General features: G+C 38.6%; 1 protein-coding gene across 2 annotated transcripts in view; it reads right to left on the reverse strand.

The window, feature by feature from the left end:
- Window positions 1–6,779: 6,779 nt before the first annotated feature.
- LOC103711504 (CBS domain-containing protein CBSX1, chloroplastic-like) overlaps window positions 6,780–23,201 on the reverse strand; it is a 39,701-nt gene continuing 23,279 nt past the window's right edge. Inside the window, exons 4-8 of one of the 2 annotated variants that reach the window (XM_008797670.6) lie at window positions 19,320–19,368; window positions 10,836–10,888; window positions 7,808–7,923; window positions 7,669–7,726; window positions 6,780–7,591 (exon numbers count right to left, since the gene is read on the reverse strand). In XM_008797670.6, the coding sequence (XP_008795892.1) occupies window positions 7,511–7,591; window positions 7,669–7,726; window positions 7,808–7,923; window positions 10,836–10,888; window positions 19,320–19,368 (357 nt within the window). In that variant the 3' untranslated portion in view covers window positions 6,780–7,510. The remainder of the gene's footprint in view (window positions 7,592–7,668; window positions 7,727–7,807; window positions 7,924–10,835; window positions 10,889–19,319; window positions 19,369–23,201) is intronic. The other variant, XM_017843890.5, reaches the window with a different exon arrangement.

The following is a 23,201-nucleotide window of genomic DNA, read 5'->3' on the forward strand; positions in this document are numbered from 1 at the left end:
CGATTAAAATGTGGATTCGGCCACTGCTTAGACATAAGGTATAGGACCGCTCTTGGACCGCTTGTAGCCAGGGTGGTGCCAGGTGTGACGTACTCACTCGTGGGACTCGAGCCAGAGCCCAAAGGGGTAGCTGAGCCGGGCCCATGGGTGAGGAAGGCATGAGTAAAACCGGTCGGAGTGCCCAACACACGGCCATTTCTGCCCGCATCGAACATTCTCCTGACGGGGCGAGGGCCCAACCATTTTTACCCTTTTTGCATTAGCAAATATATATATATATAGAATAAATATATCTTAAAATTCAGAAAGTAAAATATTCTAAAACACATACACCATCCTATTGAAGTGATATGCAATAAAAGATAGCAAAAGACATCATTTGACCTATTATTCTACTGTCCGCCTCGCGATCGATATGGCTCATTTTGAAAGCAGCATATTTTTCCACACACTACCAGATGTTTTCAAATAAGGAGGGCGTCAATGATTGCGGACTGCCCATGAGTCCATCCAATCATGATGGCTGATGGTTAATTTTTTTCAGGCCACATTTGGACAAACAAAATAAGTTAGAACTTATGCGGTAAATTTTTTTTAATAAAAAAATTTTGTAACCCAGTGGAGTGCATATTGGAAGATAATAACTGGCAAACGATATTCTCATATAATTTAGCAAGGATACCACTTTTAGCTAGACCATTAATTCCCTATAAGGTGTTGTTGCCATTCCAATTTACTCAAGTCTTGGCTGATGGAAGAAGAGAGCGGCCATTACTGCCTCTCTTCTTATATTTGACAGGTGGTGTTGATTTAAAGAAATTAAGTAGCGCATGAAGCCAGTACAAATCTATTTATAGCTTGTTCACCAACCAGAATTGTTCCAAGTTGATCCTTTCAATTACTGCCTCTTTGCTATAAAGTAGACATGGTTTCTTGGTTCTATAGCACTTTTTTTTTTCTTTTTTTTTTTTTGCTACCTAGAGGAGAACATGTTGCAGCAAATTTATTATATGATGCTTATGTTTATAATAAATGCATGGCATGATTAAAAAAGTATTACCTTGTTATTTTAATTCGAATAATCTTTCTTAATTCATCTACATGGGAGCTTGCTCGAGCCAATATGATCAGCATGCGGCGAACCATGTGGTAGAATATATTACCTGGCACTCAGGTGTATGGCACAAGTATCAAAGCTGAAATCTTTAATCTATGTGCTGCTAGCAGTAGGCCCATCAGGCATGCACATCTAGCGTTCTCTTTTTTTCTTTTCTTTTTTTATTTTTTTTATACTAAAAACGGAAGTATCAAAATATGTACAAATGCAACCAAGAGAGTCAAAATACAAAATATCTCGGAGAACACTCGGCAGCTCCGCCTCACCCACCCATAGGTGTCCCTCTGAATCGTCAGCAACAAATGAAGCCACCCAATCGACCGCCCCGTTGGCCTCCTGGTAAACATGCGTCGCCTGAATGGCCATCTCATCCTAAACTATGGCTCGGATATTTTTTAGTAATAGGTGGTAGTTGCCGATCCTCCCGGAAGTCCGTAGAATCCACCCAATGATCGTCACAGAGTCGTCCTCCAAAAAGACCAACCTTGCCTGTAGGGCATGTCGCACATAGCACAATCCATACCAAGCCGCTTTCAGCTTCGCTGCAGGCACCGAAGTATTAAACAGCTTGCAGCCCCCAGTAGCAATCATCCTGGAATCCAGACCTCTGACCACAAAGCCCGCACCTTCCCTCACGCTATGTTGCAAGACACAACCATCGATGTTAACCTTGAGAAAACTCAGGGGTGGGGGCTCCCAGGTGAAAAACACCGTACAGGGTGCTCTATAAGCAGAAGTAGAGCTCCAGATGTCCCGAGCTATCAAAGGTCTATCTGAATGGTCCGCCTGAGAGACCTCCACAGCTTGCAGCCTCGCCCTCTCCACCACCACTCCCGGAGGGGGGGTAGACTCTCCGAACGTCCATGCATTCCTCGCGAGCCAAATCTGATAGGCAGTGTAGCTCTCCCACACTACCTCTAGACTAGACTGCGAGGCACCCGTCGAACATCTTAGGCTCTCTAGAAAGGACGCTGCATGTCACCAGAACTCCACAGGACTTTCTCTTCATCTCTATAACTGCTTTTATCTTACCCTTGTAATATGGGACTTTCCCATCGTAACTTCGCTCTAATTTCATTTCTATTATTTCACCATTTTTCCGATATTGAAGACCTATAGTGCAATTTGCTTTTCTTTCAGTATTTTAGGCTCGTTTCAGTATTTGTTTGATAAATACATACTACTTAGTTTTTTTTAAGACGGGTGGATCATACCAGACGAGTACGGATGCACCCAATAAAATCAAAAAACAAAATACCTCGGAGTGCCAGGAGCAACTTTCCATTTCCAGCCCACAGGGTACTACCCGAGTGACTGGCTACATAAACAACTATCCAGTCTACGGCCCCACTAGTTTCACGAAAGACATGTTTGGCCTGCAAAGCCCCTCCATCCCTCACCATTGCCCAGATATGTTGGAGTAAAGGGTGGACGCAATCGTTGTCCGTTGGACTCCCTCAAAGCCAGCTAATGACCGTGGCCGAGTCCCCATCCAGGATGATGGAACTGTCTCGTAAAATACACCGGACGTGATGAAGGCCCGTCCAAGCGGCCCTCAGCTCTATATCCGGAACCATACGTACTACTTAGTGCAGCTCTTACTCTAAGGAATAGAAACAAGAGAAACCCATGCTATAATTAAGTTAGTGTCCATTTTTAAAGTAGACTTGCAGGGTATGTGTCCTTGTGTTAGTAAGAGCTTCATAGCCATTGGTATCAATAACCAACAGATATTGCCTGGTATAATTAACCATTTGATCTGAAGGTGCGACTGCCAATATAAAGCAATATAATGAACGTTGAGCTTCCTAAGATGGCTTATCATTCTATAACACACATGAAACTATATTAAAAGGTTGAAACTTAGCTATTTGCTGCAACTAGCTAGATGATGGCTCTTGTAACTAGAAAGTGGCACATTTATCAAGTTATAGCTACTGCGATCGCAAGTGCCCGCAAACATGATGTCTTTTTTTTATTCTTTTTCCTTCTTTTTGAGGAACTTCATTTTTGCATTAATGATCTTGATAAAAATTTGAGCATAAAAAATGCAAAGGTATGAAGATGTGGTAGAAGACACCTAGCTCTATGCCAAGAGAATTCTACCTGCTCCATGAGTTAAACCAGTGAGAAGGAAATGAATTAACATGATACATGGCAACAGTAGTGCAGAAATATAAAGCATGGGCTCTGATAATTTTCATTTGAATTTCCATCATATGCAATACATGTCTAGTAGAAAAATACACGGTCTAACCAGAACACGAGTAGGAAAGAAACTGCGAAGTTCGAGTCCAAATGAGACCCAGTGTGATGTGCATCATTCATCTACCTGCACAAATATCAAAGCAAGCAATGGATAATCCAAGCCCGGACCGTGGAGCTACTGGATCTTGTCTCAAAAAATTATACGATGCTTTACCAGAGAGTAACATAGTCTCCGCCTCGCTTAGCCTAAAAGAAAAGTGATAAGAGAGAAGAAAGACGAGAAGAAACTTAGGTATATCACCAAGATTATGCTATTCGTGTTGCATTTTTGTGTTCTTTGAATGGTCCATCTGCAATAATCTTAAAAAGAGTATCCAGGGAGGATTGAACTTTTGACCTCGGCTGAAGGGATTGGAGCTACCAATCATTTAAACCATGCTAATGGGATGGCTATTGGGTTGTAGATCAATGCCACTGTATTAATTAGGTGATATCTACTAGAACAAGTTCCTTTAAGAGTGGTTCAAACTTCGTACAATCTTGATAGCAGTATCGTATTGCCTACTTGCCATTAGCATGCGGAATAAGACCGTGCGTTTACTTCTCCAATGCACGACACATGTTGAGCATTCCAAGAGAGAAAGAGAGAGTTTGAACCAACTTTGCATGAGACACTTCTCATGCACCAAAGTGGCTGCTAATGCGCGTGCAAAGTTCGTGTGAAAAGTCGCACGCTCGCACCCAAATGATGTGCAAACATCCGGTGCTCATACAATACTCTCAAAATATTATGCTCCAAAGTCCAAACCTTTGTATTTCACGAAATACAAACTTATATTCAATCAAACATATGAAAGACATTACAAAATGATACAACGAAGCTCTCTTAATTAGGATCCCGAGATAGCGACCGGAATGCCCTTTTTTTGGACTTGTAGCTTGAGAAGGGGCTGACATTTTCTAAAATCTTAGTTGATATTTTTTTCGGATCAACGTATCCAGGGTCACCAACTACCTTTTTTTTTTTTTTTTGTCAAAAAGAAAATAGGAGGGGAGGAGGAGGGACCAGTCCACCCGCATATATAACAGCCCCACTTCTAGGCCCCTCTTCCACCAGAAAATATTCGATACAGGTCGCAGGTTTTCGCGTATCTTCTCCGACCCGTAGGATCACTGCCTCACATGTGGGTACGTCATCCTAGTCCCACCTCGGTACAGATGGAAGAAAAGTATATTCGCGAATGCGCCGTCCGGACGTGGGGCATCTAGTTCTCCAATTTAATCGACGTCTGTGCATTTCGAATTCGGATAACTCGGATAGAATTATTATCCTCTTGCCACCCGGCTACCATCTTGGTGGCGGTCACCAACTACATTCAAAAGCTGATTTCGTGGTATGTTAACTAAAATATCTTAAACATAATTAAAAATCGGCTGATATAAATATGTTGTATTGTTTGATATAAAAATTGGCGGATATAACCACCAGGTCGAGTCCTCCCCATGATGTAGAGAAGTAACGTCGCCCGTCATGGAAAGGATGTGACTGCAAGGTCCCAGAAGACACTTTCCTAGTTGACGTGACCAATTCGTACCCTTCTTTACGATGGACGATGCCCATGCGCTCTCCCATGCCCCATTGCCTTTCGCCCTTTCCGAGTGACAGGAATCCAAGACTTCCGCTTCCCATTCTAGCTATTTACTGCTCCAGTCTCCTCCCATCAATACATTGGCATCCACGGCAAAACCATCGTTTCTCCAAATATAGCCAAAGGCTTGAGTTATATCACCTCAATCGCTTCACGATTCCATAGTCCCTATCCCTGTCTCCGGTGCCTAGGGGAACGGCACTGCATCTAACTTTTCTTTTCGCCCTTTCGAGCAAATGGGTTGGCCCACAGTTGGGTAAACATCGCCTTCATCCACCTGCAGGGCCGTGCCATGGGCCTGCGTCCATGGACTTGATCTTTGATGCGGATGTTTGCACCCTCACGAGGTCATCAAAGATCAAACGTAATTCCAACCAACCAAGTTGCAAGGCAGAGATGGTGCAATAATACAAGTAGGTGCAGGTGGGGGGGCACCTTAAGTTTGTGTCTTCTGCTGACTTTGAGATATATGGTTTCGGGGCGAGTGATGAAGCAAACATTCCTCTTGAAATTTAAGAAGGGGTTTGTGTCATATTTCTCACTCTGCCACCACAAGCGTGTCTTCTAGGATTTCTGCACAATTACGAGAGAAAGAGTTAGAACTCCAATTGTATCATGTCGTGCAAGAAAGAAAATTATAAGATGATGTTGTGGATAAGATTTGGAGAAGATGGTCCCTAATCTGCTAATTCAAGTATGATGCAAAGACTAGCAAAGACACAGCTACACTACTTTCAGTGCCTTTTACATAGACACGCAACAAACATGAAGAGACAAGAAAAAGAATCTTCAATGACTTCTATCAATTTGAAAAACATATGAACATCTACAAGATTATATGAAAGTGCTAATCGACAACCCACATTAAAGGGGAGAACTTTGTCAGCATTTGGCACATAAGTCTTATCATGCTGCACTTGTAATGAACGTTTAATTCTAATATTTAGGACATTTGGCAATACTTGCCAATTGCATTTATTATATGCAGATTATAAAAATGATGTCCACGTCCATCCATCAAAAGTCCAAATCACAATAATTGTTAAGCGTGCCAGGTGCAATGATATTTATTAACTTCAACTTGCTATAGAGGAGAGAAAATATGGCCCCGGATAATCTTGATGTCAGTGGTCATGGATAAATAGCATTCTCGTAATGATGGGCACCAAAGGTTTTTTATTTAATTGAGATTTCTTATGCATGCAGGAAATCTCGACAAGGCATAAGTCGCGTCTTCCCTCATCCATCCAATGGAACTTGGGAAGACGTCGAGGGTCTGGATTGTGTATCTTTTGCGTGAAAGAATGGTCGATTTTCTTTCCGTTGGATCGTGCATCCCACAGATCTTGAAACAATATTTATGCGATCTATCGGTGGATTTACGTGAAAGAAGGTGAATCATTCTTTCGCGCATAAGGTGGATTTACGACTGCAGAGACCAGAAATTCCCTTGGATATTTGCATCATTTCACTGCCTATCACCACATGGTAGTCCACTCTTTGATGGTGCTTCCCACATGCAGGTAATCACTTAAATTCCTTCAGAAAAAGTTCCAAGTAGTTAAATTTTAAGCTATCATTGTTCCACAAGAATACACGCACCAATCTGTGTGTTAAACAATAGATATTAAAAGAGATCATCTCCTAGAAAACCTTGATATTGGAACATGTTTGGTATTATAATGGCTCTTTAAAAAAATTTTCTCAGAAGCCCGAAGTTAGTCTCTCTAGCTTGCCCTTAAAAATACCTTTTTTTTGACTTTTTTTTTGCTACAGAAGCTCTATTCAGATGATCCTACCAAACATTTATGTTTTAAAAATATTCTTTTGCTTTAAAAGCTACAACAGTACATCGATACAAAGCAACACCAAACATGCCTTAATAACATTAGATAGCCCAGTCTGGGACATGAAGCCCGAAATTGAATCCCACAGAGATTATTCTTCACTAGACGCAGCAATACTTTATGAAGGACAAATGGGACATAAAATGAAGACATCACAGTTATCATTCATTTGCTTTGCACTGCAAGTCATTCCACTTGAGCTCAAACTGATCATTTACAGACAGCAACAGCTTAACTGCAAGATAAGCGTATTTGAGAGAATATCCACTGCGAGATCAGTGTATTCGAGAGAATATCCCCACAAAGTACCCTTCAAGTTGCTTGATCCAAGAGAAGCTATCAAGATGAGATATAGCTAATGACAGAAGAAAAATCAAATGACATGAAAAATTTTGCATAAAAATAACACAACTGAAAATTGCTTCTCATTCGTGGCTTTGAAACCATCCCAAAGAATAGTTGAGTACCTGAGTCCGAACTTCGGTGTCTTCCAGAAAATAGAAACACACATAATCAATCATATACATCAGAAACCAAGTTGTGCTATAAATTAAGATGTTGGGCTAGTATGATCCCTCCCTCCGTATTGCATGCTTGCAATGGATCTCCTAACATATCAGAAACACAATAGGATGAATAGAGCAGTAGCATGACCTCCTGATGGTGAATGCTTGAAGCTCATTTCCATCTTATAGCTGAGAATTCTTTTCACTAGCATGTTTTATTTGGAGTGCTGCTCTAACAACGTTTCCCCGTGTAATAATACCAATCTTTAATACAGAAAACATATTAGAGCAAAGTACATGAAAATGTGCAAACTGAATATAATGAGGTTCAAGTCACATACCAATTTGCCAGCACTGTCAACAACAGGAAGCCTGTGGTACTTTGTTTCAAGTAATAACCTGCAAACAAAGAACATTAATTCAGTTCAGCTTTTAGTTTGTACAATTTAATTATTAAAGCCATGGTCGGGTATATAGAACCTTGCAACATCTTCAAGGTTTGTTGTTTCACGAACCACAAGGGGAGAAGGTGTCATCACATCACCAATGACTTTACCATTAGTTTTACTTAGCAGTTTCTGGATCTTGTTGAATGTCTGCAGCAAATTAATGATATAAAAATCAGGAGTCTGGAGCAGATTGTAGAATATATTACCATATAATTATTCAGCATGAAACGATGCATAATAATTAAGAGGTGTACACAAGGAGGAAAATAATGCAAATTATAAGCCCATATACCATCTTACTCCACCAATTTTACTGGATTCTGTAGTGAAAAACAAACCAGTTTTTTAAAAAAAGCATAACTATATATAACTAGTGACATGGTAATCCTGCATGGCAGAAGTAGCTGAGCTGAAACTAGAGGAGACATCCCAAAAAAGGCTACACAATCCAATGAGAATCCCACTAAAGTTAGATCTCTTGATATGATAGCAGCATGTCGGAGTGAGTTCATTTTTTCTCTTTCTTATGACAGGGAACATGTTCTACTTTGATGCACTTTCTGCTTCACGGATCAGTGCAGCTCCCATATCAACCTTGTCATCATCCAGATTTGGTACGTAAGGCCAACCTTGTAGGCTTGCTCCCTAGTTGCATGAAGCACGAACAGTGTAACCAAGAACTGGCCTTCTGGGTTAGAATGCCAGCTCCTCTCTTTTCCAAGAAGAAATGGCCACAAACCTAGGACCAAGCCAGAGGTTGACACTTGACATTTAGTCGCCATGTTGAAAGACCATTGTAGAATGATCTGAAATCTTGAGAGATCATTTCTCCAATTCCAAGATTTGAAGTTTCAGCCTGAACTCCAAAACCAAAATCAAAATATTTCAGATGTGCCTGAAACCAATCTCAAAGCAAAAGTCAGTTTTGGACTTCCAGCCATAACTGACCTATGGAGCCATATCAAATGTAGAAATAAGTATTTTCTGTCATTTTGTCATTTATTCGTTTTCTTGAATAGGAAAATATTTTAAAAGGTCAAATTTTGAATTCAAATTTTAAGAAATAGAAGCTATAGAATTTCAGAAGATTTAGAGAATAATATATTATGCTATGCTATTTCTAATGTATGGTTTCATGTGATCTATAGCAGAGTGATTCCCACTACTCGTTCTGCTCTCTTCACTTCCACCATCTGAGCTTGCTTCAGATGATAATTACAATTTACCTATAGCAGACTGCTCATAAATTCCAGGAACTTTTTAAATTTCCAATAGTAACAAAAATAGTTCAACAAAATCCAACATAGATGAGTTACTTTCAAATTGTATTAACTCCATTTCTGGCAAACCCCTTCTTGCAAAGTCTATTTCCAAACTCTTAAAATTTATTGCTGGTTTCGCTCACAACTCTCAAAGCATATTCACTGGGTGCACTCCTATTTCCAAATATGCTTCTAAATCAATGGCACCCTTTTGAAAGATCTTGATTCTGTTAAAAAAGAATGCATTCTTTAGTCATAATTATCTTAATTGGCAAGTTCTTGTTCTTTGATGACCCATGTCCCATTTATGGTCAACAATTCAACCACTTAATCAGGGACTTACCTAAAGTTTAACCAACCTTGAAAGGATTTTTTGCATGCCAATTCAATCTTTGATTTCATGTATGTGGAAATTTTAATCATCCAACTCATCAGTATTTATTGGAATATAGGACCCGTTTGTCCAACATCGTTTCCACTTTGTTTTCTATACAAAATAGGTGGATGGCTTTAACTTTTCCTCAGAATCTAACTCTCTTGCATGATGTTCTGGACTTATCTGGAAGAAGCACAAGAGGTGAGGAGGTCCTTTGGGTTTCTGTTTGCAGCATAAGATATGGGGTTGGAAGAAGACTCCAAAAGAATATGCTTTGAGACCTAGAGTAGAGGCAGGGGACAGGGTGGTTCTATGGAGTTGTTGCAAAGTGCTTGGCATGCTCTACAAATATGCTGCAAATAGAAATACTACATCAGAGGAATCCGCTAGTAAGGACAAATTCTTCTCTCCATCTAGGGTTTGCACTTTGCTCTAGCAAATAATTGTTATTTTCTCACCACAAAAAAACACAGTGGAGGGAATAGCCTCAACACGAAAATGTTGGTGATGCTCTGTAGGTACACTCTGAAGAGAAGCACTTCATCAGCAGAATCAGATAGTTACAGCAACTTGCTCCACACACACAAAGTAATTAGTTCCAATCATTTCATATAAACCCAAATTTTCACTTCTCCTCAGATGGACTACCTCAGTATATGTAAAAACATCATTCATAGCTCAGCCTCCTCATGCTCCTAATTCATTCAACATATACTGCAAGACATCTTTCCGGTTTAATTGTAGCAATACCACTATTAAGTTAAAAACATATTGTATGCCAAATAAGAGAACCGGTAAAGGTTAATAAATCTTCCACCTTGTAACACCAATGAATAGGCCAAGTACCTCAAGATTGGTCAATTTCACTACCTGTCAAAACATCAATTCTATCCAAGGTTCGCCGTCTCAATACCTATCCCTATATCGGTAACATCTTGATACAGTGTTGGTACACCTAATATAGGAGTCAATTTGGCACACCGACACTCAGTATGCCTCCTCCCCCACCGCATGCCGGTTCGATACTGGTATGATATGCTCAGTATACACTGGTACCAACCAGTACGGCGTACCATGATTCTATCCTTCTTATTTTTTATCCTGTCTCTAAGATACACTCAATGCCAATAAGAAGACACCAAGGTTTTTTACCACTTATAAAGTAATATCACTAACCACCTCTCTGATCCACCACATAAGTAATAATGATATGATATACAAATATAATAATCTATCGAAGACATGCTAGAAATTGGATAAGCCTATGCTAAAGCAAGTTAATTTTTCATGTATTTTTCTTGTATTATCGATGGGTCAAAATCACATGAGTCATCAGAAATACAAAAGGCAAATTAATAGCACAAGGTGCATTAATTAATACTAAAAAAATTCATGACATGGATAAAAGAATTCACACATACTTTCCACGTACTGTCAACCTCTGGAAACATGCTTGTATCAGTCTGTCCACTCCCTAAGCATAAAAGGATAAACAAGATATTATAATAGTATTAAAATGAATCAAACTTCAGTTCCGGGTTTTATGCATAAATAAGAGCATGGCCATTTCCATCTTAAAAGATATAGAATGGTACCATGACATGAAGAGAAAAACATACTGATGTGCCGTCAATTTACTCGTGCAACTTTCTAGTATTTGTTAGAAAATTGTCCCTAAATTTGGAGGAGACTTCTTTTTATCTTTATTTTGTTTTATGGTTAAGGCATATGGTTTGCATTACATTCTCCACCTTAACATGGTAGGAATATCTTTTAGCCATTACTTACTAGATCTTCAGTATAATGATAACACCACTTAATCCTCAACTCAACACAACGTAATTCAACTAAGCCTCAATCTCAAATTAGTGAGGGTTGGCTATATGCATCCTTTCCTCCATTCTACTGGGTTTAAGGCCATACTTTTTGAGAGATGTTGAGATACCAAATCTTTCCTTACTGCTTCATCCCATGTGATTTTTAGTCTACCTCTATCCCTCTTTCTTTCTACATGAATCAAATCACTCCTTCATGCTGGCACACCCCTCGGCCTACGTTGTACATATCCAAACCATCTGAGTCATTCTCTCAATTCGTCCTTAATTGGTGCTATCTCCACCTCGTTATGGATGTGCACATTATTTTCTAACAACCCAATATTTTGTACCATAAAACATAGATGATTTGTGTGGTTGTACTATAAAAATTTTCTTCAACTTGGCAGGTATCCTACAATCACATCACTTAATCCTCCTGAGATAACACCAGTTAATGCTCCTCTATATATTTTATTGCCAACAACAGAATACTAATCTAATTTCTGCTTCGAGAACATTAATTTATTGTCAGTATATTAATTTTATACTCTTCAGTATAAATAATAAATCAGATTTTATTTTAAAAAAATATACATTTAGAAAAGCATTCATTGTCAATCAACGTCGGTGGAATCAATCCGAACCAACCGGCTCCGCCCATTTCGAACCGTACCAGTGGCTCACCGGTACGGTTCCAGCTCAGAAAACAAGACACGTTCCCAGAGCTGGAGAAGGAAAGAGAGAGCGAGCGAGGGAGGAAGGCAAAGGATACCGGCGGAGGGCCAGCGGAGCCCGATGGAGGCCGTGAGGGGACCAGTGCCGAGGAAGAAGGGCCGCTTAAGCAGCCGACCCCGGGGAGAGGTAGAACGAGGAAAAGAGAGAGAGAGAGAGTGGGGGAGGAAGGGAGGGACGCCGGCGGAGCCCGGCGAGGGGGCCAACGCCAGGAAAGAAGGCTACTTAAGCGGCCGACTCCTATTTTGTTCTGCCGGCCCTCCTCTCCTTCCCTCCCCTGCTCTCTCTTTCTCTCTTTTCCTTCTCCCCCGTCTATTCGCTATCGGTACAGGCCCGGCACAGCCCGTACCGAGCGGTCCCGCTAAAAAATCGGTACGGGGTCCGGTACCGGTTCCACCGACCTTGTTGTCTCTATATTTGTTTACTTTAAGCACTTCTTTGGGGTCAAGCATCTTGGTTATGGACTTGTGAAGAGGTAGTCACATTTAATGCTCATATTTCGTTGTTAATTAAGTTGAACTTAATGTTGGCCTTGATCCAAAAATTAGCACTAAAAATGGATAACTACCTTTTAGTTCCTTGTTTAGTATGGTCTTTTTTCTCTAACATTTTTTAAGCTTTTGCTCATTGGCATCTTAACTAGATAACTTCTTAGGTCTCTTAAAAGGCCATATTTCCTTTTAGTCTCTTGTATTATATTGTCTTTTAGTCCTCCATGTATATAAGATTTTGCACATGGGTACCTTAACCAGAAGAATTCTATCTTTTAGATCCTTGAACCTTAGGCCTCTTAGCTGGCCATTTATGACCATCCAGCTCAACTCATGTGTGTTCTTGACGCCTTGTCATTTGGGAGAAGGCTAGGATTTTCTATCCATGCTATGTCATCCCTATCCTCCCACCACCTTTAGTATCCTAATGGGTTGTCTTTGCTCTTCCACCATTGATTTTTCCCTTCGTTGTTGAGCTTACACCAACCATCCAACTCTATCTACAAAATAGCATTGACACGTCTCATTATCCCCAGAGCTGAGACAACCTCTCCCCATCATCCTCATGTTCAGTAAATCATGCCAACAAGATGCATTTTAGGAAAAAAGAGGTTTTGGTTGGTTCACGACTGTATATCTGCATCATCTTTGAGGATAGAATAGTAACGAGCCCATGTACCATGTACCCACCATGGTCCGAAGTGCTGACTTCAATCAGACAATTAAGTGCTGACTTCAATCAGACAATTTAAGTATAGAATAGTCATCAACAATGTTATTAAAAAGGACAAAAGGGTTTTGGACAAAGAATAAAGAAGCAATGTTTCCCACATACACCAAATTTGCATTTCGTACCTACTGTTTAGAAGTTCATACTTGTGAAATTGGAGTCACATCCTCCAAGGTTCCCCTAGCTTGGAAAGGGTCTAGAGTCTAGACAAAGAGGATGAAGGCAAAGTTAAACATATTATTTTGAAATATATAAGCTGAAAGAAGCAACCATTACAAATTTACTTTTTTACACCTTTTCTAGTTTGTTTCTTTTTTAATCCTTCCAATTTGTTCCTATTTCTACAAAGACATCTTATTACAGACCTGTTATTTCCAATCCATTAACTCAATACTTCTCTCTTTCATTTGCATTACTTATTAAAAAGAAATAACACTTAAACAGTTAAACTACTATTATACATTGACTATCTAAAACATCATGGTCTGCCTTTTGAACATACTGTCATTTGAAAGCAAAAAAACTCAAGTCTTTTCTTGTTAAGAAATAAAGGTATATTAGTTCTAAATAAAAATTTAACACAATTTTTTAAAAGAAAAACGTGTGAGAGGTCAATAGATCCAAAAGTACATCTATATGGAGCTCCATCATTAGGGGAAAGGTCAGGACCTGTATATTTCAGTATCACCCACGGAGATATAATTTGTGGTTTATATGGATCCATAAAGGGTCAATGCTACTCAATCATTTTACAGAAGGGGCAAAGAGGAGAAGATACATGAATAACCCATCAAATTGTTACAGTACAAGAAACAATGAGACTTGGAAGATATAAGGTTGATGAATGATGAAACATATAATGTCATTAGCAAAATAAGAAACATTGGCTTAGTTAGACACCATTGATTAAAGAGTTCCATAATGTTCATCATTTGGTTATGGTTGCTAGCTTTAGCATAAAAAGTGTTAACTAAGATAAGAAGAAAAATCCTATATTGAAGAAGAGAATAAACTCCCCCCACCCAACAAAAAGAAGAGAATAATCTCAAAATATGTTCTACCGTCTCTTTAACTTAATATCATGTTTATGTTAGTTATATACCAGATATTCTCAAAATGTTGAAAAATTTTGCCCTGGTAAAATTTCTCGAATCACTAGGTTGGTTAACAACTTAACATACATATTTTTTAACTCAAAAATCAGACTTTATTTGTGATAAAAAGATTGTTATAGAGGTGATCTTGACAAATATGTAAATTAGCAACATATTTTTGACAAGAAACAATCAAAAATCTTCAATACCATCAACTTCCTCAAGAATTATAAAGCAAGAATGGAAAGCACAATAGACAAGCTTGTCAAGGCAGCCAGGTGGTCCTTGTGATAGGGGCCCCTACTGTGGCAGTGTAAGGACTCAAAAGTCTATTCCTGCAACAGTATCTAGAAAAGCTCAAAGATTGCTAATCTAGTTCGTAAGGACAAAAGAATAGAAAGCAAATAGTTGCATGATCAGAAAATAGAACCACACATCCCCCTTTTTCTTTTATTCCACATCACAAAAATAACGGGTTGGTCGAATATAGGCAGCTATATATGACCAGGGCCCATAAAATAAAACTCATAACATTGAAAGGTCATATTTAATACTAACACTTAAGCTAGAGCATATTATCTATAAAGCCCAACATGGAAGAAATAACAATGATGGTGAGAATGCTTGAGGATCCATGAGAATATGAGCAAGCTGATTCCTTATTTTGACAAATGAAGTAACTCTCTGTTTGCTCTCTATGTTTTCTTTGATATGTGACAGTCTAATGCTTTTTGCTCAAACATGGAAGACATGATTACTTGCTATAGAAATATTGTCTTGACAAAACATGATTCTCACAAACTATGCGTACCACTCAGCTTCAGCACTTGATCTAGCCACATCTCCTTGTTTCTTACTCCTCCATGTCACTTATTGTCATCCAATCAAAGTATAATATTCTGTCGTAGACCTTCTATTTGAAGGAGATTTAAGCCAATCAGCATTACAAAAACTTTTAATAGACATTTTCAGTGAGCTTATAAATGATTTCTTTGCCTGGTCATCTTCTCAAGTACTTCAAAGCACAGATACCTGCCATCAATGGGAGGTTCAAGGCGATGTAATGTTTGGTCTAGTAATAGTCAAGTAGATAAGTTTTCCGACAAGTCTTCTATATAAAATGGGATCGTTCAACAAGTCTCCCTAATCCAATATAAGCTTTATATTGGGATCCCATAGGAGTATCCATTGGCTGAGCACCAAGCATGCTAGTTTCAGTCAAAAGGTCCAACATATACCTTCTTAGTATAAAAGTATTCTTGAAAATGCTTGTTTACTTTTCCAAGACCTTCTTCATCACTTATTAAAATATCATATACATACACAACCATAATGATCACATCGCACATGCCATATTTAACAAGGACAAAATGATCTAACTGGATTCTTTTGAACCCATAGACCTTCAAAGTTTCGTTCAACTTATCAAACCAAGCTCAATGATTATACTTCAGACCACAAACTGCTTTCCTTGGTCTATGCACTTTATGTGACTTAGCCTGAGCAACATATCCATGTTATCACTCCATATAACACTCCTTCTAACAGGGTATGCTGAACCGGCCCGTACCGGCCGATTCAAGGCGTGCCGTACCGATCACGGCCCGGTATGGTACAGCAATGAAAATTGTTCCGGCCCCTCTGAGGTTGGAACAGATCGGTATGGAGTATACCAGTGCGAACCGGACCGGTTTGCACCGGTATGCCTCTGTACCGATGCAAACTGGACCGATTTGCACCGGTACGGGTTGATTATGCCACGCGACGCGCGTTGTGGCCGACAACACGGATGCGCTGTCACTTGATTATAGCCGAACGGTTTCCGTAAGGAAAGGCTAAATAAGGAAAGGCCGAAGAAGGTGAGAGAGCGTTCCCAAAATTGATTCAGGAGGAAAAAAAATTGAGGAAGTGAGAGAGCGTTCTTCTCTTTCCAAAAAAAATTTGGCGAAGGCTAATTAAGGTATGATTTTCTTTCTTCTATCTTTTTTCTTTAATATTTATTTTAAGGGGCTTAGAAAAAATAGCTCAAAAATTACAAAATAAGAGAAGATCATGCTAAATTTTTCAATTTGGGCATGATTATTTATATGTTGTAGATCTACGGAGGATATGCATGTTGACATAAATATTTTTATTTTTCAAAATTTTTGAAATTAACTAAAAATAATTTTTAAAAATAAAATATAATAAAAATATATTTCTAAAAATAAAAAATTTTAAAAAATTATCATCCTCGTAGGAATGAAGCCATCAAGAAAAACCAACCCCACACAGCCTGATATTGGCTAGAAATATGGGCGAATGCTCGAGGGCCGGCACCAGTTTCAGTGCAACTGGTGTGACAAAGAATTCAAGGAAGAAAGGGTAACTGGATTGAAGCAGTACTTAACTGGTAATTCTTGTGAGGTAGCTACGTGCCCCTCATGCCTACTGAAGATCAAACTGCTAATAAGGAAGAACCTCGCTGAAATCAAAGAAGCGAGGGAGAGGGCTGCCGAACTGACCCTGTTGGAGACTGCGTCGGCTCAGTTCAAGCAGAACTGGCCGGTTCAGCTTTTCTTGATTATGACCATAGTTGTAATTTAACCCTAGTCATGACCATATTTCTAATCATATCCATAATCAAGATTTCAAATCTCGGAGGGACGGGGAGGTGTTCCAGCCATCCCGTCCCATTTTTGTGAAAAGCTCATCCATGTGGGGAAAGAAGAAAAGAGCAAAGAAAGAAAAGAAGAAGAAAGAAAAGAAAGAAAAGAAGAAAAAGGAAAGAAAGAATGAAAGGGAGGAGAAAAAGAAAGGAAGAAAGGAGAGAGATGAGAAAAGAAAGAAAGAAAGGATTGAAGAACAAAAAGAAAGGAAGGAAAGAAGGAAGAAGAGAAAGAAAGGAGAAGACCAAAGAATGCGAAACCGTCCGGTGCAGGGCATACAGAGTCATGCTAGCGGCAGACTGGGACAATTTCGGCATTCAAAATGGTGAACCAGCAAGTGGAGGAAGAGGGAGAAGGAAAGAGAGGAAAGAGAGAGGGGGGAAGGAAGGGAGAGGGAGAGGGAGAGACACAAGACATCTTGCTCCGCAGAGAAACCAAGGCTCCCTTGTCCTATGAGATTTTGAACCTTTGTTGTAATCATAAGTCAGAAAATAAACTATATTTTCCTTAATCCCTCTATCCAAATGGTCCAAACATCCTCTGTTGTCCACTCTTTATTGGCTTAATAATATGACATTGACACCACCATCCCCTTCACAACCACCATCAGCATCCTAACAATAATCGTAACCATAATCACAACTATAGTTGTAATCATAACCATAATCATAATTACAAGCATAATCATAATCATAACCTCAATCATGATCGTGATCATGATTATACTTATCGTCAATTCATCATCACTCAAGTCATATCTACCCTAGACATGATAAACACCATCTTCTCTAGTATTCTTGTAAAAGTCGAGTTCCTCATCTTCATCCAATGTATTTAAGCACGCAATAGGCAATATAATATGCAATAAGATGAGAGGAACCAAGTAATTAACAGGAAAAAATTAAAAATGTAGAAAAGAGGAGAAAACCTGAGAAAAAATAGTAAAAAAAAATAAAAACAGGATTAAGAAGATTAGAGGAAAATGGTAAAAGAACAATTAAAGCAGGGTAAAAAAACATAGAAAAAAAGGACAAAAATAGGGGAAACAATATGAGAAGGAGAAGAAAGGATAGGGAGAGAGAGGAGAAAAGGACTAAAGGAGAAGAAATAAAGAAGGAAGGGAAAATAAGAAAGGGATAGAATAAAGATGGAATAAAACAAAGATCCTTCAAAAGAGAAAGGGGAAGAAGAAGAGGAATAGAAAAATGGTAGAAGAAAAGTGAAGAAGCAGAAGAAATCAAAGGATATCGGAAAAAAAAGGAAAATGTTTTTGCCTTTTGGGTGGTTGGACAGCAGCCATAATGCTGCTAAAGGGGGTTGATGAACAGTTGGCAAGTTGTTAAGAGGCTGCTGGGAGCTGGAAGGCTGCTGGACAGAAGGGTGTCAACTAGTGGAGTAGAAGGGGGCTCTTTGCCCCAGCTTGCATTGAAAGAGAGAGGAGAGATGGATCGAGTGAAGTTAAGGTTTTTGGGTCTAGCAAAGTAACAAATTGTGCTATTTTCATTCCCATATAGCTTCCATAGCTGACAAACAACCAACAACCAAAAGTATCAAATGAAAACAGTGTCATTTTTATATGGAGTTTATACTAATTCTATACAAAATTGCTTAAATAGCATTGCTTGGGCCGCACAGCCTCTCTAGGCGCCTATGCCTAGGTGCTAATTTTGACAACCTTGTCAATAGAAGATCTTGCCAGAATTCTGAATGTAACAGTTGTCGAAAAGGGATAGATAGAGATTCAACATTTGTCCCATGAATAATGTAGTAATTCATTGTTTATGAAGAAACTAGGAGATTAGAGAAATGCAATGCAGAAACTTGCCCTTAAGTTCAAAATGCCAACCGACAAAATGAAACAAAAGAGAATACTCAATGAATGAAGAAACATACTCCTAACAGAAACTTCAATGAGTTCATCTTTTTGAATGTAAATTCAATAAGTTTATCATTCACCAACTCGGTAGTTAGAAAAGTGTGCTCTTATGTTCAATGATATATGGTATTAAGTAGACTGGCCTACTTTATTGCGAAAGAGAGATGCTACTGACCATGGTCTGCCGTACCACCCCTATACCGCCTAGTACCGAGCATACTATACCGTACCGAAAGAAAACCGATACGGAACTTACCTTCAAATCGATACAAGCTCTGTACGCCCATACTGAGACATACCGCCTCGTACCGAGATGTACCAAGATGCGTACCGGCCCGTACCGAGATAAAAATTAAGAAAATGGTTAGAAAGCTATTTTAGTATGAAGGTATATCGTACCGTACCATATCATACCGAACCGATAAGATACCAATACAATACCCAGTACCGAGATTGCGGGGACCTTGCTACTAACCAACAAAATATTCACAATAATAAAAAAAGGTTTGATAGAAACCTGATATGGAATCCAGTGCTAACAAATCATAATCTGAAACTACACCTACCTGCAAGAGGAAAAAACAGCTTTTTGTAAGCATTCATTCAAAATGTAAAGACAATGGAAAATTAATGTGATAGCACCATTAAAGAAAGCCAAAATAAGTTGGATAATGAAAACAAATGACTTAGAACTACAAAGCTAGAGTTAATTTCGCAGAGTTCATTATGTCACAAGGTAATTTTACTAAATAATACTTTACTCCGAAACATTTATACCACATGAGAAACACCCTAAATAGAATGGCACGTAAGTAGAGTTTCTTGTACCCTCAAGAAGGTGGGATTTGAACCCAGGTCTCCTATACCACCATCAGAGACTTGACCAAATTGGTCAACTAGCACCTACTAGTACTACTGCTACTATAATTAATTATTATTTCTACTATGAAAAATTGCAATAAGCAACTCTCATGATACCTTTCAAAACTCACATCCATGAAAGAAATGATTAAAAATTTAAATGCTTAATTTTTGTTGTTTGCATCAATGAGAATGGAACAAACCTAAATATATTGCTGATATTGTCATTAAGTTCAGCTAAAAAAACTTAACTGATGTGACAACTTGTATATTTCTTGATCTAAAATTATTTTTTATTTATTTTATTTTATTTGTATAGGTTAATTTGTGGCCCAATAAGAAAAAAAGATGCATTTGTATCTTTGAAACACATTTTAAGGGTGTCTTCTTATATTTAATTTTGTGTTTGTTAAGGTTACTAATAAATAGTGGCATTAGACAGAATCTTAAGATTTAGTGGTGCATGCTGAGGATTCAACCCAGCAAGCTCCAATCGGCCATAAATTGAAAACCATGTAGAATTTTTGCATGAAACCAATTTTATATGACGGTAGACTTTGAGAGCTTTGGAACGAGTACTAATTTTGGCATAATTGGATTTAAATCTATCAAGTTATGAATTTAAGTTGGGTCTGCTGTGCAGACCTGTTATAGCAGGTCCATAACAAGTTAATGAGTTGTCCCTAAACCCGAACCAAACTTTTAAATATTTTGCATGAGTTCTGGACTTAGACAAACCCTAGAAAGCCCAATTTTTCTCTCTATTTCATTGTAAAAGAAAAAAAGGAAGGAATGCGGGGTCATGGAGAGAAGATAAAGGAAGGAATAAAGGTTGCAAAGAATTCAAAGGAAAGGACAAAATCTTGGTTTTTGGAAGAAGAAAATGTTGTAGAGTACTTTGCTGATTAAGGTATTCATCATTTCATAATTTATTTGGGAGACTAGTCTTTTAGATTTTTTTAGAAAAAAAGGAGTTTCAGCCATTAGGTTTTTCAAAATAAAAATTAGATTGGTACTTATTGTAGACAATGGTGAATGTATTCAATTAAATCCTTCTGTTGGTTGCCCTCGAGTTTTTTTTTTTGGTCTTTTTAATGTATTTATTAAACATATAGAACTTTAAATATGAAAATACCAAGATCTAGTTCTCTAAGGGATTATTTTATATCTGTTTTGAAGTAGCTGTTCTACTGGGCACTACACCTGATGGCTGAATTACAACTTTTTTGCCCAGGCTAGACACAGAATTTTAGACCCAAATTTTCATGGATTGAAGGCCTATGTCCAGATTTAATTAAAGTAAAAAGTTCCAATCCTAGGCCAACTTTTCATAGCTATCTTTCTGATGCCAGGAAAACAAATAAAAGGGGAAGACCAACACAACGAGCAAACCAAAACCACCCAGAAATCTGAGAATAATGGTAAACCCAAATTCCCAAAGACAAAAACAATAGATAGATAAAAACTCACTACCCAAAGGAATCCACCCAAGAGATATAGAGTTTGATAGAAAAGAAAACTCAACACCCAAAGAAATCCACCATAGGGATATAGAGTTCTAGTGATCACCACTCAAAGATAATCTCCCTGAGATACAAAGCAAGAACATGCTCACCACCTAAAGAAACGCCTAGAGATACAAAACACCCAAAAAAAGAAACTCGTCAAGCCAAAGGCTTAATCCTTAATTCACTCAAAACTTGAAATTAAATTCTTTGAAAATATAACATAGGGCATGCCATTATATAGGCACGTTTGGAGTGCTTTTTTAAGCAATTACAATAAGTATTCCTAAACTTAAGGAGAAAGAAAAAAAAGACCATAATTAGGCGTTCCATAGGAAAGAAAAAAAAACACACCATATATTGGCATCCCAAAATTAGTCTTTGCTTAGGCATTAATCAAAAAAATAAATTGCCATAGACAAAACTTCTTTTTGGCTCCCCCGGTTGAAAGGACTCTCCTTAAGCATTCGTGTCATGAGAAAAAATTTCTTTTTTAGTTTCTTCGGTTGAAAAGGACTCTCCTTAAGCACCTGTGTCATGCTCCTCCAGTTGAAAAAGACTCGTCCTCGAGTCTGAACCAGCTTCATCTTCATTTCCATGATAAGGGGATAAGTCAGATACATTGAATGTAGCTGAAACACCACAGTCTCCTGAAAGTTCAACGTTGTAAGCATTCTCCCCGACACGACACAACACTTTGAATGGACCATCAGCTCGTGGCATCAGCTTCCCATGCTTCTCGATTGGAAAACGCTCCTTTCGAAGATAAATCCATACCAAATCTCCTTTCTTGAAAGCCGTCGGCTTACGATGCTTGTTGGCACTAGCACGATACTTCTCGTTTTGCTTGACAATCTTCTCTCTAATCTGCTCATGCATCTTCTTAATAGCCTTGGCTCGCTCATCGACATCTTCGTTGAATTGTTGTGTTGAAGGAATAAGCCAAATCCAAGGGGCTAATTGGATTAAGGCCATATGCTGCTTCAAAAGGACTGCTACCAGTAGTTTGACTTGCAGAACGGTTGTAGGCAAACTCCGCCTGAGTTAACACAAGATCATACTAACGAATGTTTTTATCCATAAAACTCCTAATAAATTTTTCAAGCTTCGGTTAACAACTTTAGTTTGACCATCGGTTTGAGGATGATGTGGCGTGCTGAAAAGTAATTTCATTCCAAGCTTTCTCCGTAAAGTGCGCCAAAAGTGACTCATGAAATTAGTATCTCGATCTGAGACAATCATTTTTGTCACGCCATGAAGTTGCACAATCTCCCAAAAGTACAAGTCAGCTACATGTGAAGCATCCACGATCTTGCTACATAGAACAAAATGCGCCATCTTCGAAGAACGATCAACAACGACCATGATAGAATCCTTGTTCCTTTGTGTCCGTGGCAACCCCATCACAAAGTCAATGCTAACTTCCTCCGATGGTGAATTTGGAACTGGTAATGAGGTATACAAGCCCGTGTTTTGTCCATAACTCTTGGCTATACAACAAGTCTCGCAACGCTCCAAGTGCCTCATAATGTCTCGCTCATTCTAGGCCGATAGAAATGAGACGCCACCAACGAAAGAGTTTTGTCTCGCCCAAAATGTCTAGCTAGGCCACCTCCATGAGCTTCTAGAATAATTGCCTCTCATAATGAGCATTGAAGAATGCATAACCGATTGTCTCTGAAAAAAAATCCATCCTGCAAGACAAAAATGATTAAATGAATTCATGCATTCAGTTAGAATGGTACCAAAATATGGATCATCTTGATATAGCTCCTGAAAGAGTAGATGCCCTACAAGCCAATCGCAATATGTATTGCGAAAGGTTTTTTCTTTTGATTTGTCCAAATCATGTACATGACATTTAAATATGAATAAAGGCGTTATGTTTTATCATATGCTGTTGATTATATTTATGATAAACTCCTTAGATTAGGGCAATGGTTTTAAGACTATGATGAGATCATACTAGTGAGACTTAAAATCCTAAAATCCTAATCTTAAATATTCCCAGTCATTGGTACATTGAGTCGGGG

Source organism: Phoenix dactylifera, chromosome 2 (genome assembly GCF_051530095.1).
Source record: "Phoenix dactylifera cultivar Ajwa chromosome 2, Ajwa_hap1_PhDact_Kaust_v1.1, whole genome shotgun sequence".
Lineage (NCBI taxonomy): Eukaryota > Viridiplantae > Streptophyta > Magnoliopsida > Arecales > Arecaceae > Phoenix > Phoenix dactylifera.